Raw genomic sequence first — 16,094 nt, 5'->3', positions numbered from 1 at the left:
CTCTTTTACCCCTACATCAGTTGATTCAACCTTTTAGAGCACCTTGGCCAACATGTCTTACAGCTTAGACCCGTTGGAACTACCACTTGCCCGGTCTCTATTACCTGGGGACACAGAGACACTACTTCGATCATTTCGGTACCCATCTCTGTTCTACTAGTTTCCCTGCTCTCTATTCGCTGGCCTATCATATTGTCCTTCCCTTGAGTAGTTTCGACCTGCATTTCCAGAATTGTAACCCTGGTTTCCCGAGTTATAATTCTGGAAACCTCCTTGATTGCCCAAAAAATTAGCCTCCTCATCTAGATCAATATCCTGATCTTCATACCTGTTTGGTTGTCCTAAAGCATTTACCTTTTCAGACTTTGAGACAATGTGCTTTGTAAGTAGATCTATTTGGGTCCACATATAAGTCATGTCCTGATCCCTTTCTTCTTCTCTCTTTCTTTGTTCAGCTGATAGTTCATAAGTATACCAAGGATCTCCTACTTCTGCATCCATGGTGTACCATGCCCTGTTATTCTTTGACACCTCGTCCATCAGCTGCATGCTCTCTGAGAATGGCTTCCTCATAAAAGAACCACTGCATCAGCAACAAGTTTAGTAACATAATTTAAAGATCTGTAAAATGCCTTTTTTAGATGTCTCTCAGTGAGACCATGGTTTGGACACTTCTTCAGCTTTTGGTTGAATCTCCACAAGGTGTCATGCATTGCTTCTCCTGGTAGTTGCTTATGGGCACTTATCTCATCTTTCATTTGCAGCTCTTTAGATTCTAGAAAGAATCATTCCAGGAAAGCTTCCTTCAGTTCAGTCCAAATCCTGATTGAGTCATCAGGCATCTCATTCAACCAGTTGGTTGCTTCTCTAGTAAGAGACAAAGGAAACAACCTCAATCTCATCGTTGTTTGTCTTACTCCAGGAATCTTTTGCGATTTGCAAATCGCCACAAGTTTATCAGATGCTGGTTTGCATCATCACCAGTTGCACCCCTGAACATACCTTTCAGATTCAGCAGTTGAATCATGGTGTTGTGATTGTGAATTGAACACCTGGATGTAGTGCAGGTAACACTATCGCTCCAGTGGCTCTAGCTCCATCCAATTCTAAATCATCCTCCTCATACATCATTTTAGCTGGATGTTGTGCTCTACCCCTTGGAGTTATTGGTTGGCGGTGGGGAGGAATGATTCCATCCACTGCTAAGTTTTCATCCACTACCCTAGGTTGGTTGTTCATAGCATTCGGCTGAAAACCTCTTGCAATGGTTTCAGCTTCCAATCCAAATCTATGTCTCTACGCCTCAAGTTCTTGAGCATTCACCATTTTGCGGATTGTTTTCCGGAGTTATGGATCGTATGGGACTAATGGGGCTCCCTTACTTCTGGTATTTGGCATACACAGTCAAACTCACCTAAAAGAGACACAGACAAAGAACAAGACGTAAAATTAGGAAATCTAACTACACTTAGAATAAAAGCTACTAAAACACTTCTGAATTGAAATTCCCCGGCAACGGCGCCAAAATTTGATACGTCCAAACTTACACCTCAATTAAGAGATATAAACGGTCGAAGTCAATTTACAGAACTCAACATGAGTTGAGGTCGATCCCATAGAGAATTTCTTTATAGAAATGATTTCACTGTCGCGTTTTACTCTAATGTCATTATTATTTCCTAAATAAACAATTGCAGAAAGTAAAATTCGGTTTAGCGTTAATGCTTTGGTAACCAAAGTTGCAAACTAAAGTCTAATTCAACAATTGACAAAATATCAGTTTCGAAGTTGTTTCAATAATTAACTGAAACTAGGATTGTGTTCCCCATAACGTTGCGTCTAATGTTCTTCCGTAATTGGGTTTCAAGCAATTTACCTCTACAAAATACATGCGAATTAGCTATATCTGACACTTCTCAGTGGCTCAGATAATCTTCACTCAAGTCCTCTTGGTCTTAGAGTGTTACACGATTTACCCTCGCCTATAATGGTCTGTAGACTCTTTTTTCTCAAACTTAAACCTTAACTCCATTTCATCATATTAATTTAACTTTTTCCTAACTACTCCCTCTATCCCAATTTATATGACTCACTTTCCTTTTTAGTCAGTCCCAAAAAGAATGACACATTTCTATATAAAGTAACAATCTAACTATAAAATATCTATTTTGCCCTTAATGAAATGATTTACAGCCACACAAATTTCTATCATTCATTTTGGGCCACAAGTGTTAAAAGTCTTCCTTCTTTCTTAAACTCTGTGCCGAGTCAAAGTACCTCATATAAAATGGGACGGAGGGAGTATAATTTTTCTCTCGAACAAATGACAGATACAGGCTCACTCTAATGTGTGAACTAATTAGAATACATGAATAACGAAGCTAAATTACAATTTGTAAACATAAATCGTCATTCACTCGTTTTATGAAATTACGATTAGAATTACGTCATGGATCCCACAACCCCAGTTGTGGTGTTTAGCTACTCATAATTTCACGTAAATGCTCACAAACATAGAATGAAAACAAGTTAGAAAGTACTTACGAAAATAAGCAAATCAACCACCACTTTGATATTTCAAGAACCAAAAAACCAAACTTCAAACTTTAATTTAATATCCAAAATCGAAAACCAAAAGCTATGAATAAATCGAAACTTCTTCGTCTTTCAAGGTTAGATAAGATAAAAAATAAAAAATGACCTAATTAATTCAAATCCGTGTTTTAAAAAAGAGTCCTACTCGAAGTAGGACTGAAATGCGGGCAGCTTCACGGACAACTTGACGGTCCGTCACAAGCTTCACGGTCCGTGGAGCCTCCCGTGGTCTATACTTGGCATGTTCGAGATTTGGATCTTCAAAGCCAACAATCTGGAAAGGTACCACGGACCATCATAGGGACCACGATCCATTTGGGTGTCCATGGTCTTCACTTGGCCACTTCTCATTTTCACTCCTTTGCTCCTAGCCACTGGTTCAACTTCACGATCACCATCACGAAACGTTGTAAGGACCACGGCCCGTGAGGCCTTCCGTGGTTTTCACTTGAATCGCCTTTGCACTTTGTTTCCCCAAGACCCATACACTGGTTCCCTTGCACGGGCAATACCAAAGACCGTTGTGATGACCACAGCCCGTGAAAGTGTCAGTGGTCTTTCCTTGAGTTCCACCAATGTATTATCTTCCATGCCTTCTCATTGGTTCCAATTCACGAGCCCTTTCATGATCAGTCATAATCTTCACGACCCGTTAAGGCATCCGTGATCTTCACTTGGTTCCATCCATTTTCACTCTACATTTTCTTCTCTTCTTTCTTCTTTCATGTCCACATGTTTTACCTGTACAAACACTACCAAACACATCATATCCACATAAATACACTCGATTTTAGTATTAATCCTTAGTTTCCAAGCATCAAATGTGCCAAGATTTTGCGGCACATCAATAGACTCCTAGTCACAATTCTTCACTTAATCAATGAATAATTTGTCCTACATGATCATAACAACACATATTCAGCCCTCTCATGGAACCCACTCATAAATTGTTAGTGTACCAGTGTGGTATCTGAGTTAAGCATTAGTATTTTATATCAGGCGTGGTATCCAAGTCAACCGTTAGTATCTTGTACCGGCGTGGTACCCGAGTCAACCAGCAATCACAAATATCATCAATAATCACAATCACAATGAACAACCACACTTGAAACCACAAGTAAACAAATAGGTTCATTAGATAAAATTATCAACATGATGTCATTTTGTCATGACCCAAAGTATATCCTAGGTGTATCATGGCGTATAAAACTCGAAAGGCTCTACATAAGCCATTTAGCATACATCCTACAATATAATAGAAATAAAGATTTCAAAAGTAGCAATCTTATATCATAAAAGATTTTGACAAAGCGGAAGTCTAACATAGTCTCAACAAGTCATCTAAACATCAAAAAGGACTTATTGGGACGTAACTCATACACCACATACATCATTCAAAAACTTAAAAAGACATAAAACAAGTAAAAATTTCTTGATCTTCAAAACATGAGGACTTACCTACTCTTACATCCGATAGAATGATCAGCTAGTCACGAGTGTGGGAGGTAGGATCGTCGGACCCTACATTAATGAAATAATATAGGTACAAGTATGCATTAGTACATGGAATGTACTAAGTATGGGGCAATGAGCCTAAATAGACATGATGACATAGATAGCTTAAATATGTAATGCGTGACCAACATTTGAACATTTGAAAGCTTAAAGAAGCAACAACGTGTAAATCATAAGACATGGTCAAGGGCATTTGAAATAAGATACATAAGAAAGCTTTGAGGAAACATAATCATTTGTGGAATATTAGTTTTAACCGACAATAAGACCATGAGATCTATGTCATGGAATCTGGTATAACCCTAATACCGAAAGAACGGGATTCTACTTGCCAAGGTAGAATTTGTACACATCATCTTTTGCTAAAGTGGATCAACTAGCTAGGTCATTTAAGACAATCTTACGGAAGCATGTAGTTAGGGACTAGGGGTTGCTACTAGAGACTACCCTATTTGAGCCTCCACCTCAATCCCCTCTCGGTGCTAAGTCTAAATCCCAACGGAATAGATAAAAATCAAATGTCCTTATAACATAAGAAAGACAATGATTAATACCAAATCTAATCTTAAAGATTAAAACATAGAATACCTCCTTAAATAATAATTCAAGCATATGTGAGAAAATATTTCACCAATGTGAATCCATATGTGAGAAATACTTTTCACAATCATGACCATATTTGTATGTGAGGAAACTTTTCACAACAACATTAATACTTCATCTAAAATCACCCTATCAGCGTAAACATCATTTTCATAAGACATGCATCATCCTTCAAAATTCATAGTCCAAAGGTTTATGAGTTCTTCACAAATTCATAGCTAAAAATCATGGATCATATGTGGGTTCTAATGATCTCAACTCATTATCATGTAATTTCATTAAACCATAAAAGATTGAAAAACAATCATTGAATCATAATTGAATAGAACTCATAGAGAACTAAGAAGAACCCTAATTTGATCAATTGAATTGAGAAATTGAGAACCTTGGGGATCCCATGGAGGAATGTACTCCATGAGTGAATACCCACATACCTTGCTACTCAAAGCCCAAAATGAATGGTGAATTGAAGACCTTGGAGTAAACCCTAGCTTGTTCTTCTTCCTTAGGTTGAGAGAGAATTTGAGAGAATGAATTTGGTTGAGTTTTGGGGAAATAGGAGAATGGGTTTAAGGTGGGTAGATTTAGGGCTTAAAGGCTCTATATAGGGCATAGGATAGAGGCAAAAATGACATCGCATAAGCTTAATACATTTAGGAAAAGACCCAAAAGCCCCTGAGAAATAATTATCGAAACTTTCTACGTTTTGGACCTACGTCCCGTAGGACTTTCTACGGACCATCCTGATCAACCGTAAAAAAGTTCATAAGCCTAAATTTTTGCACAACTTTTGAAGAAACCTGTCTACGGCCCGCATGACTTCTTACGGTCTGTAGACCCCAACTATAGAAATCAACTTGATCTTTAAAATTTCACTAAGTCTGGGACCTTTCTACGAGACATATCTACAACTGATCGATCATTCGACAAACCGTCCTGTTCACTCATCGAAAAGTTTATAAACTTGATTTTGCAAGAACTATTTTGCTCCATTTCTACGAGACTGGTCTACGACCCGTAGAAAGTTCTACGAACCGTAAATTGGTCTCGTAGTCCTGAACCGGTAGCTACAGTTTATGCAACCTTTTCCATTTTCAAAATCAAAGGTATTACACATTTCACATTAGCCTTTTAGTTTGCTTCACATGCATTGCACAACTAATACTATATAACAGTTAACATGCACACGTTACATAGTTTAGAAAACAAACAATCGTCACCTATCTCGAATCAAACCTTAAAAACTCTAAAGAATCCGAGTTTTCTAGTTTTGCAATGCCTTGACTTGTTCTTGGTCTACAATAATAATATAACACTATGATTAATGACAAATGAACTAACAATGCTCGAATTATACTCAAATCTAGACCCTAGGCCAATATCATGAGCATTCTGCCCAACCTGGGTTTTTTCCTACCATAATTTCAAGTTAAAACCCTCCCCTAAGGTTGACCACCATGATTCTAGGGATTAAGAATCAAATTACAAGTAGTGGAGTAATTAACTTACCGTTATCGAAGAGAACAATGGAAAAGAGATCAAAAAATGCCCTAGGTCACCTCTGTAGTTCCCCAAAATGAAATAGTCAAATAATGAACAGTTTTAGGACTTTTCTATACAAAATCCGACTAACCCCGCTATAGAGGCCCAACCTGTTATAGCGGGATCATCCGCTCTAGCGAGAATTAATTCCCCTTGCTATAGTGGAGTGACACCCGCTATAACGGCCTTCACGAGATAGAAACTCAGAATTCTCCCCAAAAGTCCTCATTTTGAAACACACCCTCGAACCTTGACGTTCCAACCTAACTCATTCCTGCCAAGATCGATATCATTAGTTCTACTCACTCGAATTTACTTCCGAAAAGCCCTATGATTTCCTTAATGTCTTAGCTAATAGAAAATTCAACTCAAGCTTAGACATTATCCCCAATACCTTCCCGGATTTTTCTAGCCCTCACCTCACTCAAATTTCGTCTAAGACTGGCCTAGCCTAAGATTTTCAAGTTAAGTTTTCTGTCTCAAATCTTTCACCATTGATCTACTCCTAACGACCAGAAGGGGTCGTTACAAGTATTCAGGTAGCCTGGGGTCTTGTCTATGTAACCTATCTCCACTATGTTAGAAGCTTTATAGACGAGTTGGTTGAGTCATAGTTCAGTTGTTTTACGAATATATTTATTATTCAGAATTTTTATCTATAAAGTTATTCAGTTTGTTTTCTAAAATTATTACAGACTCATATTCTAAAAGCTTCTACATGATTTTTATACCATTCAATATACTAGTAAGTCAGGCCAAGGATTCACTTGGGACCAACAGTTGTTCTGAGTGCCGACCACGCTAAGGTGTAGGCTCGGGGTGCTACACGTTGTTTGGATGGTTGTTATGTATTGTTTCATAATGTATTGTATTGTATTGTATTGTATTGTATTTGTACTGTATTTGTATTTGTATTTGTATTTGTATTTGTATTTGTATTTGTATTTGTATTTGTATTTGTATTGTATTGTATTGTACTGTATTGTATTGTATTGTACTGTATTGTATTGTATTGTACTGTATTGTATTGTATTGTATTGTGTTGTGTTGTATTGTACTATATTATTTTAGTAAATACAGTGTTTGGATAGATTGTATCGTTCACCGTCGTTACATATTGTGACACATCCATAATTTGAATCATAAACCTACAAAAAAAGTAGAGTACGAGGTAGAGCTGCTATGAAAAGCTTGGATAAAAGATGAAATATAATTATTAAATAATAAATAAAGACACAATGAGAATAAAATATTAAGGTAATGACGCGGTCACATCAAATAGGTCGTTACATAACATTGGTCTTTTCGTCTTTACCTAACAATAGATTTAAACGATACGATACAATAAAAATTAAGTAACAATCAAAACAAATATTGTATTTAAACTATCAAATATAATACAATACAAAAGGTAACAACCATCCAAACAAGGTGTTAACATTTCTATTGGGATAATAGCCCTCAGCTTTGTACTTGTATTGTACTTGCCACCCCACATGCCTTGTTCACACTTAGGTAGAGTGTATAAGAATAATGTTGAATAGACTGTATTAGCAATGCTTGCATTAGCAATACTTGTTTTAGTAATGCTTGTATTAGTTATGTTTGCATTAATTATACATAAATTACTTTTATGCATTGTTTGGTTTGATGCATTAAAAATAGCATGCATTGCATAAACGATTTTATTTACAAAGATACCCTCCACTAATATGTTGGAAAAGATGTAAAAGTAGGTTTTGAGGGGAAATTGAGTCTTTAATTGTACTAATGCATGCATTAAAATCATTGCATTGTTAATACCTAGAAATTCATGGTATTAGCAATACACACCTTAACACACAATAGAGTGTATAATCAATGCAAACATTAGTTATACATAGGTTAGAAAATAATACCAAACAAAGTACTAGTACTCCCTCTGTCCACTTTTATTTGTCATGTTGCGCTTTTCGAAAGTCAATTTGACTAATTTTTAAAGTTAAATTAGATTACGTTAATTCGATATTTTTAATAAAAAAATTAGATATTCAAAAACTATACAAAAAGTACTATAAGTTGCAATTTTTTGCATATCAATATGATGAAAATATACATCGTAAAATGTTGGTCAAAGTTCTTATTGTTTGACTCTAAAAAAGGAAACTATGACAATTAATTGTGGACGGAGGGAGTAATACACAAGGCTAATGCATGCATTATTTTTCTTGATACACTTTACCCAACGATCCCTTATTAAATCTAAAACTAACTAATTGGTGTTTGAATTTACTTTTTAAAAATAGCATAAAAGGTAAAAGCTAAAAAAATTAATTTGGGAATACCTAACTTTTAACTTATTTTAAAGTCTAAAATAGATGCTTAAAGCATCTTTTATCTTTACCAAGTATCACAAAAAAAATAATCCTAACACCATCTAAGCCATTGTTACCATCAACACATTTTATTGAAAGATATTTATTAAAAAAAAAAAGGTTTAAGGGGTAAGCAAGATGATATGAACCGACGTAAAGATAAATACAACGAGACTTGTGTATCAAATGACCAATTTATACCCATTTCCCTCCAAAAACAAACTGCGAGCAATTGCCATTTCAAAATCCCCGATGAAAATCGACGATATCTCTTCGCCGGAGCTTCACGACGATCTCCGAAATCAACTATGCTCTCAAATCGAGTCATCCATCAAAGATATCGAGAAACATGTACCTGCGACTGCTGCCTTGCCGGATTCCTTCTCCACCTATCTCAGGCGTACCCTCTCTCAACTCAATTCCCTCTCTCCTTTCCCTAATTCCCTTAAACTCCACATCTGGAAACTATCCTACCGCCTTTGGAATGCTTGTGTCGATCTTTCTAATTACAATGTTGCTGGTATTCAAAAACACCATGAGGAACACGCAAAGCTCCGTCAAGTTTCAGCCGACCTCCTCTTCCTCGCTGCTGATGTCTGCGGCATCCCGTCACCGGCGTTTAAATCCGCATCCTTCTTCTATAAAACCGGTCTTATATGGCATGACCTTCGGAAGTTTGAACTCGCGAACTATTGCTTCGAGAAAGCTTCCGATCTGTTATCTAAAGTTGACATCACTAATGTTTCAGAATATGAAGAGAAAAAGCTTCTGTTAGATCTCAATATTGCTCGATCACGAACGGCTTGGGAAGTCTCTGATAGAAATTTAGCGATTGCTTTATTGTGTCGATCGAAAAACGTGCTCTTCGCTTTTGCGGACAACTATAAATCTTTAGCTAATCAGTATTTAATGTTTGGAAAAGCAATGCTATCGAAAAATGAAGTTTCTGGAGTGAATGAAGCATTGAAACTGATGAATGAAGCACTGGAATTGTGTGAAAGGGGTTTGACAGTTGTTAAGAGGACAGGGGAGACGTTAGCTTTGAAGGAATTGAGATCCAAGACGCTTAGATTTTTGGGGGCATCACATTTGCAGAGAGATGAATTTGAGAGCGTGTTGAAATGTGTAAAGGTCTTGAGAGATGGTGAGAAGGATCAGCATCCGAGTCTTAGTGTGTTGGCAATGAAAGCATGGCTGGGATTGGGGAGGTTCGGGGAAGCGGAGAAGGAGCTAAGAGGAATGGTGGTGGATAAGGGGATTCCTGAAGGTGTTTGGGTATCAGCTGTCGAGTCATACTTTCAAGTTGTAGGGGCTGCTGGTGCACCAGCTGTGAAGGGAGTGTTTTTAGGACTTCTTGGAAGGTGCCATGTTAGTGCTGATGCAGCAATTAGGGTCGTGAATAAGGTAATAGGGGATCCTGCTGGTGGTGGTGAAGAGGCAAGGTTGAGGGCAAATGTAGTATCGGACCTGGTGTCCGATGATAGGATTCTGACGCTCTTGAATGGAGACGATGCTTCCAAGGAGAGAACAGCTATGCATGCTCTTCTCTGGAACTGGTATGTTCAATCGTGTTCGCTTTCCAACTGAATATTTCTTTCATAGTCTAAGAAGTTATCACGAATTCAAGCAAATTAAAAAACAAGTTGCTTTCTCAATTTAATTCATGCATTACTATCAAAATGTAGCCGAATGATTATTAAGAATTCATATAGTAGACCTCAACTAGTTGGGACAGATTATTAAAAATGGCAAGCTTCTGGTAGCCTATCATTACTGTTTAAAAGTTATCAGAGAATGGACATATATAGAAAAGAATAAAGAAAGCATTCAGCAAACCTTCTTTCTGGTTTTTACGTTATTGCAAATGTATATATAAAGGGCAATGCTTTCGATCAATCAATGGACATCTACTATTGCTTCTTCCACAGTGCAGCAGAACACTTCCGATCAAAAGATCTCCAGACCAGTGCTGATATATTTGAAAAATCTATGCTTTATGTCCCTTCTAACATAGAGAGCAGAAATCTCAGAGCAAAGGGATTTAGAGTTTTATGTCTCTGCTATATGGGCCTTTCACAGCTTGATCGTGCTCAAGAATACATAAACGAGGCAGAGAAGGTGTGTTCAATAGATTAAGCACATTTGCTTTCATCAACTTGATCTGATAGTTTTTCTTCTTTCACAGCTTGAACCAAATATAGCTAGTGCCTTCCTAAAGGTGTGGATTTTCTCCCCTATCTGAAATCTGTGTATTTAATTGATGCTCCTAATTGTTTGGTGATGTGAATCTGAGATATGTATGGATGTTGCAGTTTAAGATCTACCTGCAAAAGAATGAATGCGATGGTGCTATCACTCAGGTGCAGGCATTGCCAAGTTGCCTTGACTTCACCACTGAATTCCTCTCTCTAGCAGCTCATGAAGCTATTGCTTGCCATTGTCTACCAGTTGCTGTTTCTTCTCTGTCACTTCTCTTGAATTTCTACTCCACAGGGAAACAGATGCCAATAACTGAGGTTGTAGTTTTCAGGACTTTAGTCACGATTTTAGCTCAGGATCCTCAGAATGATTCTGATATCCTAAAGCAGATGAAACGAGCTCATTCTCGGCTACGAGAGATGAGTGCTGAGAATTTTTTTGGGAAAGGTGAGATCGGAAGAAGAGAAAGAAATTGGTTTTCAGTGAATTCATGGAATTCGGGGGTTAAAACAGGACAGGAGAACCAATATGCAATTTGTGCAGAGTTCTTTAGATTGGCATCAGAGTTTTATGGTGCTTCAATTGATGAAGAGAAAGAAGGCAACCATGTAATGGTTTGCAAATCACTGATTATGACAGTATCTGCAATAATCTCAGATGAGAAGCTAAAAACTAATATGTTATTGGAAAATGAAGTGAAGGAAGCTATTTCTTTGCTAGACAGAGCAGGAAAGGTAGCCAATTTCAATTATAGGATAGTTCTTTTTCCATTTATTTGCTTGCACTTGCTTCGTTGTTTGTTATTTTAGTTCTTATATATTGGAGATTTCTCAGCCGCCACATAATGGAGCTCTTATGTTTATGATCTCTGAGACGTGGTTTTCTCTGGACTATGATTTTAATTGTAATGTGATGCTTGATGCAGATGTTAATGTCAAGCTCAACAGAATATGACAAATTAGAGGCCATCATCGAGCCTAATTTCTTGTTTGTGCACACTTGGTGTGCTTTTGATCTACATTCAAGGCTTGATGACACGGGAAGCCAACAGCTCCTCCTTATAAAGCGCTTTGCAAACTCAAAATGTTGCAACCCAAAGCATCTACTTCAGATTGGCATTGATGCCTCACAAGGACCAAGCTCGAACCATGAAGTAGCCATCTTTGCATTAAGTACCTGCCTCTCCACACTCCTGGCTTTGCCTTCACCTGATTATGCAAGTGTGGCACTCATAGTGAGGAAACTTGTTAGTCTAAGAAGCATCCATGGAGTTGATACTAATGATGATGCAACAATGGAAACTTACAAGCAAGCGTATCGAATAATGGTGGGTTTGAAAGAAGGAGAATATCCGGTTGAAGAAGCAAAATGGCTCTCCATGACAGCATGGAATAGAGCAGCTGTCCCTGTGAGGATGGGGCATATGGATGAAGCAAAAAGGTGGATGTCAATGGGTTTGGAGCTGGCCAATAAAGTCCCAGGAATGCAAGCATACAGGTCATGCATGGAAGATTTTATTGCAGGGTTTGAGAAGAAATATCAGGGGCATGATGATTGTCAAAGCAGATAATTTGTAGACATCCGGACGCTAAATTCTTGTGTGCACAAAAGATCATGGATAGATACTGAAGTTAACCACGCATTTATTGTCCATGATTGCAAGACTTTTCTTTTTCCTCCTTTGTGAGCTCTAAAGAGGAAGCATAGCTCCAGTGTGGAACTGAGGAATTATTAAGGAACATTTTAAGGAATGCATCCAAAGAGTTAACTAGGCAAAGGAAAGATTGATTTCAAGTAGAGAAGTGGTAATTTTGTGAATGTTGGGTATAGGGGCTTTACGACTTATGGAACATATTTACTTCGTTTATCATGTATTTACATGACAAAGTTGAAAGTCAAGATTAGGAGTCAAAGTTAGGGAAAAACTTACTTCACTTGCTGTAGTATTTGTGTTGCTTTAATTGTTAAGGTAGATAATTTGTAATTCACTTGTTTCTGAAAATTAGTGTCTCCTAATAATCTCATTATCACATGTCAATATTTATTTATTTTCTTTGGCATAGGCCTCTACCAAATATGACATGTCAATTCGTTGATAACAAAATGTGGTTACTGCCTTTTCTTTTCTACTTAAAATTAATATAAATAAAAGATTCATTTTGTTAGATGACATGTATCAACAAATAATTGATGTTACCCTTTTGTTTAGGAATCTGTTATTAGTTTCCTATATTTCAGTCATATGATGAAATACGTAGTTAGTCATCTTTACTATTTAGGACTTCAATAAATGACTCTATTTAAAGTGAAGGTTGTACGTGAATAAAAATATATTTTTCTTCTATATCTCAAACTTTTATATGGTATCCAGAACTTTTCTTCTCCTCACAGAGTTATAAGTTTCTTATTACCCACTCACCACCAATGGCACCCTAAGTTCCAATTCTGATGCAACTAACACTACCACCTTTGTTCAATTCAACTCGGTTACCCAACTTCCAATTAGACTTGTTGGCAACCATAACTTCTCACTGTGGAAGGCCCAAGTGTTTGTGCTCATGAAAAGACACAATATTTATGGCCATCTAAATGGGACTATCTTTGCTTCTGTTGAGACCACCAACAACAACAACCTCACATTTGCCAACCCCGATTATGTTAATTGGTTTTGTCACGATCAGTTAATCCAAAACGCAATTTTAGCATCAGTAGATCCCACCCTTTAGGCCATTGTAGACGCTGCAACCACAGCCAAAGCAGTCTTGGGTTCCCTCCATACGACATATGCAAATAAGTCACAAACCCGCATATTCAGCTTGCGAAATTGCCTCAATCATCTCAGGAAAGAGAGTCTCCTTGTAACATACTATTTCAACCAAGTTCGATCGCATAACTTGTGACTGCAAGAGCTCATGTCACCAATGTCGAACACATTGTCAAGATTCTCACTGGTCTTGGACCAGAATATCACAAAATCTCTGCAGCGATTCGAGCACGTGACACCCCAATTTCATATGCTAAACTGTTTGAAAAGCTTAGCAATCATAAGCTTTTCCTCAAACACAATGATCCGCCTCAATCCACTATAATTAATGTTGTTGTTCAAAAGTCCAACTCTCAAATGTGGACTAGAGCCACCAACACTAATAGGCGTTCAAACAACTACCAGCAACGTTCTCAGTCAGGGTGCAATCGTCGCACCAATTTGCAAGAAGTCAACTTAGTGTGTCAGTTATGTAACCGACTCGGACATCTGCTCGCATTTATCGATATCAGTCTCATAACCATTTTTAGGCACAGGCCAACTTTGTTGGACAACATATGCAGCAGTTTGCCCCATTGATGGTCGATTCATGGGATACACATCATGTTGCATTAGATGCCCACAGTCTCAACAACGTTGTTGACTACAATGATCTGGAAGAAATCACTATTGGAAATGATAATATCATACGAATTTTTCAGACCGGTAACACTGATTTATCCCCATCCGATTCTAGCTTTCAATTATCCAATATACTTTGCTCCCTTTTCATTTCCAGTAACTTGATTTCAGTTTCTCAATTTTGTCGTGACAATAAAACATCTATTGAATTCTTTCCATTTTCTTATCTTGTGAAGGATCTGAGTACGAGGGCACCATTAGTTCAAGGTCGGAGTAGAGGACGCCTTTATGAGTGGCCATTAGACAATTCTTTTTCTTCTTCTTCTTATCAACTTCAATGCAATGTGGCTGTCTTTAGATCTATGGCATCGGCGTTTGGGGCATCCAACACGTTCTGCTTTAGATTTGTTTTTAAATAAATTTTTCATTCCTGTTAAGAAAGACTCTCTTTCCATTTGTAATTCATGTCAATCAAATCAAAGCCACAAACAATTTTTTTCTACAAATTCTTTACAAAGTCACATGTCTTTCTAAATTATTTACAGTGATTGTGGGGCCCGTCACCAGATTTTTCTGCCGATAGAAAAAGATATTATATTTTGTTTGTTGATCAGTTTTCAAAATACATGTGGCTCCACATGATTCAGTCCAAACACAAGGTTTTAGATGTTTTCAAAACACTACATCCATTGCTTGAACGTTGGTTTCGAACAAAAATAATATCTTTCTATACTGAGGGAGGAGGTGAATTTTTGAGTTTAACTTCTTATTTAAAATCTCATGGCATTGAACACTTAATTTCCCCACCTTATACACTACAAAGAGTTGTTATAGTTGAAAGACGGCATCACCATGTTGTCGAGACTCAAATACTCTAATGCATCAAGCCTCTTTACCAGCCACCTTTTGGAGTTCTGCATGCCATCAAGCTATTTTTTTCATAAAAAGAATGACAACCCCAAATTTAAACAGATGTCCATACGAGCTTTTATTTCAAGAATCACCAAATTATGACAATGTCAAAAAATTTGATTGTATATGTTATATGTGGTTAAAACCATATGTACAAAATAAGCTTGATTCAAAATCAAAGCCCTGTGTCTATTTGAGATTTTCAAACAAATATTATTTCCATAATTGTTTTGACCCAACCACCTCCAAAGTTTATCTTTCTAGAGATGTAGTATTTTTTTTAAACTAGTAACCCTTTTACCAATATTTTTTCTAATTATAAAAATCAACATTTGAAAATTTCTTGGGATGGCTCATCTTCGTCAATAGAAATGCACAATGATATCCCAATAACTCCACATTATATTGAACTACCTCAGCCATTATCTATGGGTGCTCAAATATCTCTTTGTTCCTTCCATAGTGGCGTCGCCAAGATCAAGTACATCTCCACCTTCTCTCAACAATCCAACAAGCACCTTTGCTTCTACCTACCCCACTCAATCCACTCCTAGTCCTCTTTCTCCAGTAAAAACCAGTAAGTCACCCATCACCCAAATCTATTGACGTAGGACCTCTACAGTTACCACATATGTCCAAGCCTCTCAACTCTCGCCGCTACCATAACCAAACAACCTTTCTCACCCAATGGTTACCCGTTAAAAAATAAATAGCCTCAAACCCAAGAGCTTTCTTGTCAAAATCAATCCCTCTCCACCAATTCCACGCTCCTTCCGTCAAGCACAACTGTAATGACCCTCATGGTCATTTCTGTGTCTTGCCTTCTGTGTGTCGTTTAGAGCGTTCCTATAGCGACCCCAAGTCATTTATGACTTGCCGGGACTGACAGTTCGGTCACCTAGTCGTTCGTTTGGTCTTGGTGCGAGTTTTTGTGTTTTGGAGCTTATGAACCTTGAACGATCATTTTCGATCAAAAGTTCAAGAAGATG

At 37.4% G+C, this 16,094-nt stretch overlaps 1 protein-coding gene across 1 annotated transcript; it reads left to right on the top strand.

Annotated features, from left to right (window-relative positions):
* The first annotated feature begins 8,742 nt into the window (after nucleotides 1-8,742).
* LOC102588800 (TPR repeat-containing protein ZIP4) lies at nucleotides 8,743-12,831 on the top strand. The gene is made up of 5 exons (XM_006350369.2): nucleotides 8,743-10,165; nucleotides 10,538-10,727; nucleotides 10,795-10,827; nucleotides 10,922-11,542; nucleotides 11,734-12,831. Exons 1-5 carry the CDS (start codon nucleotides 8,796-8,798, stop codon nucleotides 12,376-12,378), a joined length of 2,859 nt encoding a protein of 952 aa, XP_006350431.2. The 5' UTR covers nucleotides 8,743-8,795; the 3' UTR covers nucleotides 12,379-12,831.
* Nucleotides 12,832-16,094: the final 3,263 nt, after the last annotated feature.

This window comes from Solanum tuberosum, unplaced genomic scaffold (genome assembly GCF_000226075.1).
Source record: "Solanum tuberosum cultivar DM 1-3 516 R44 unplaced genomic scaffold, SolTub_3.0 scf00124, whole genome shotgun sequence".
NCBI classification, from domain to species: Eukaryota; Viridiplantae; Streptophyta; class Magnoliopsida; order Solanales; family Solanaceae; genus Solanum; species Solanum tuberosum.
The sequence above is the reverse complement of the archived record's forward strand: the minus strand, read 5'-3'. Positions and strand labels throughout refer to the sequence as shown.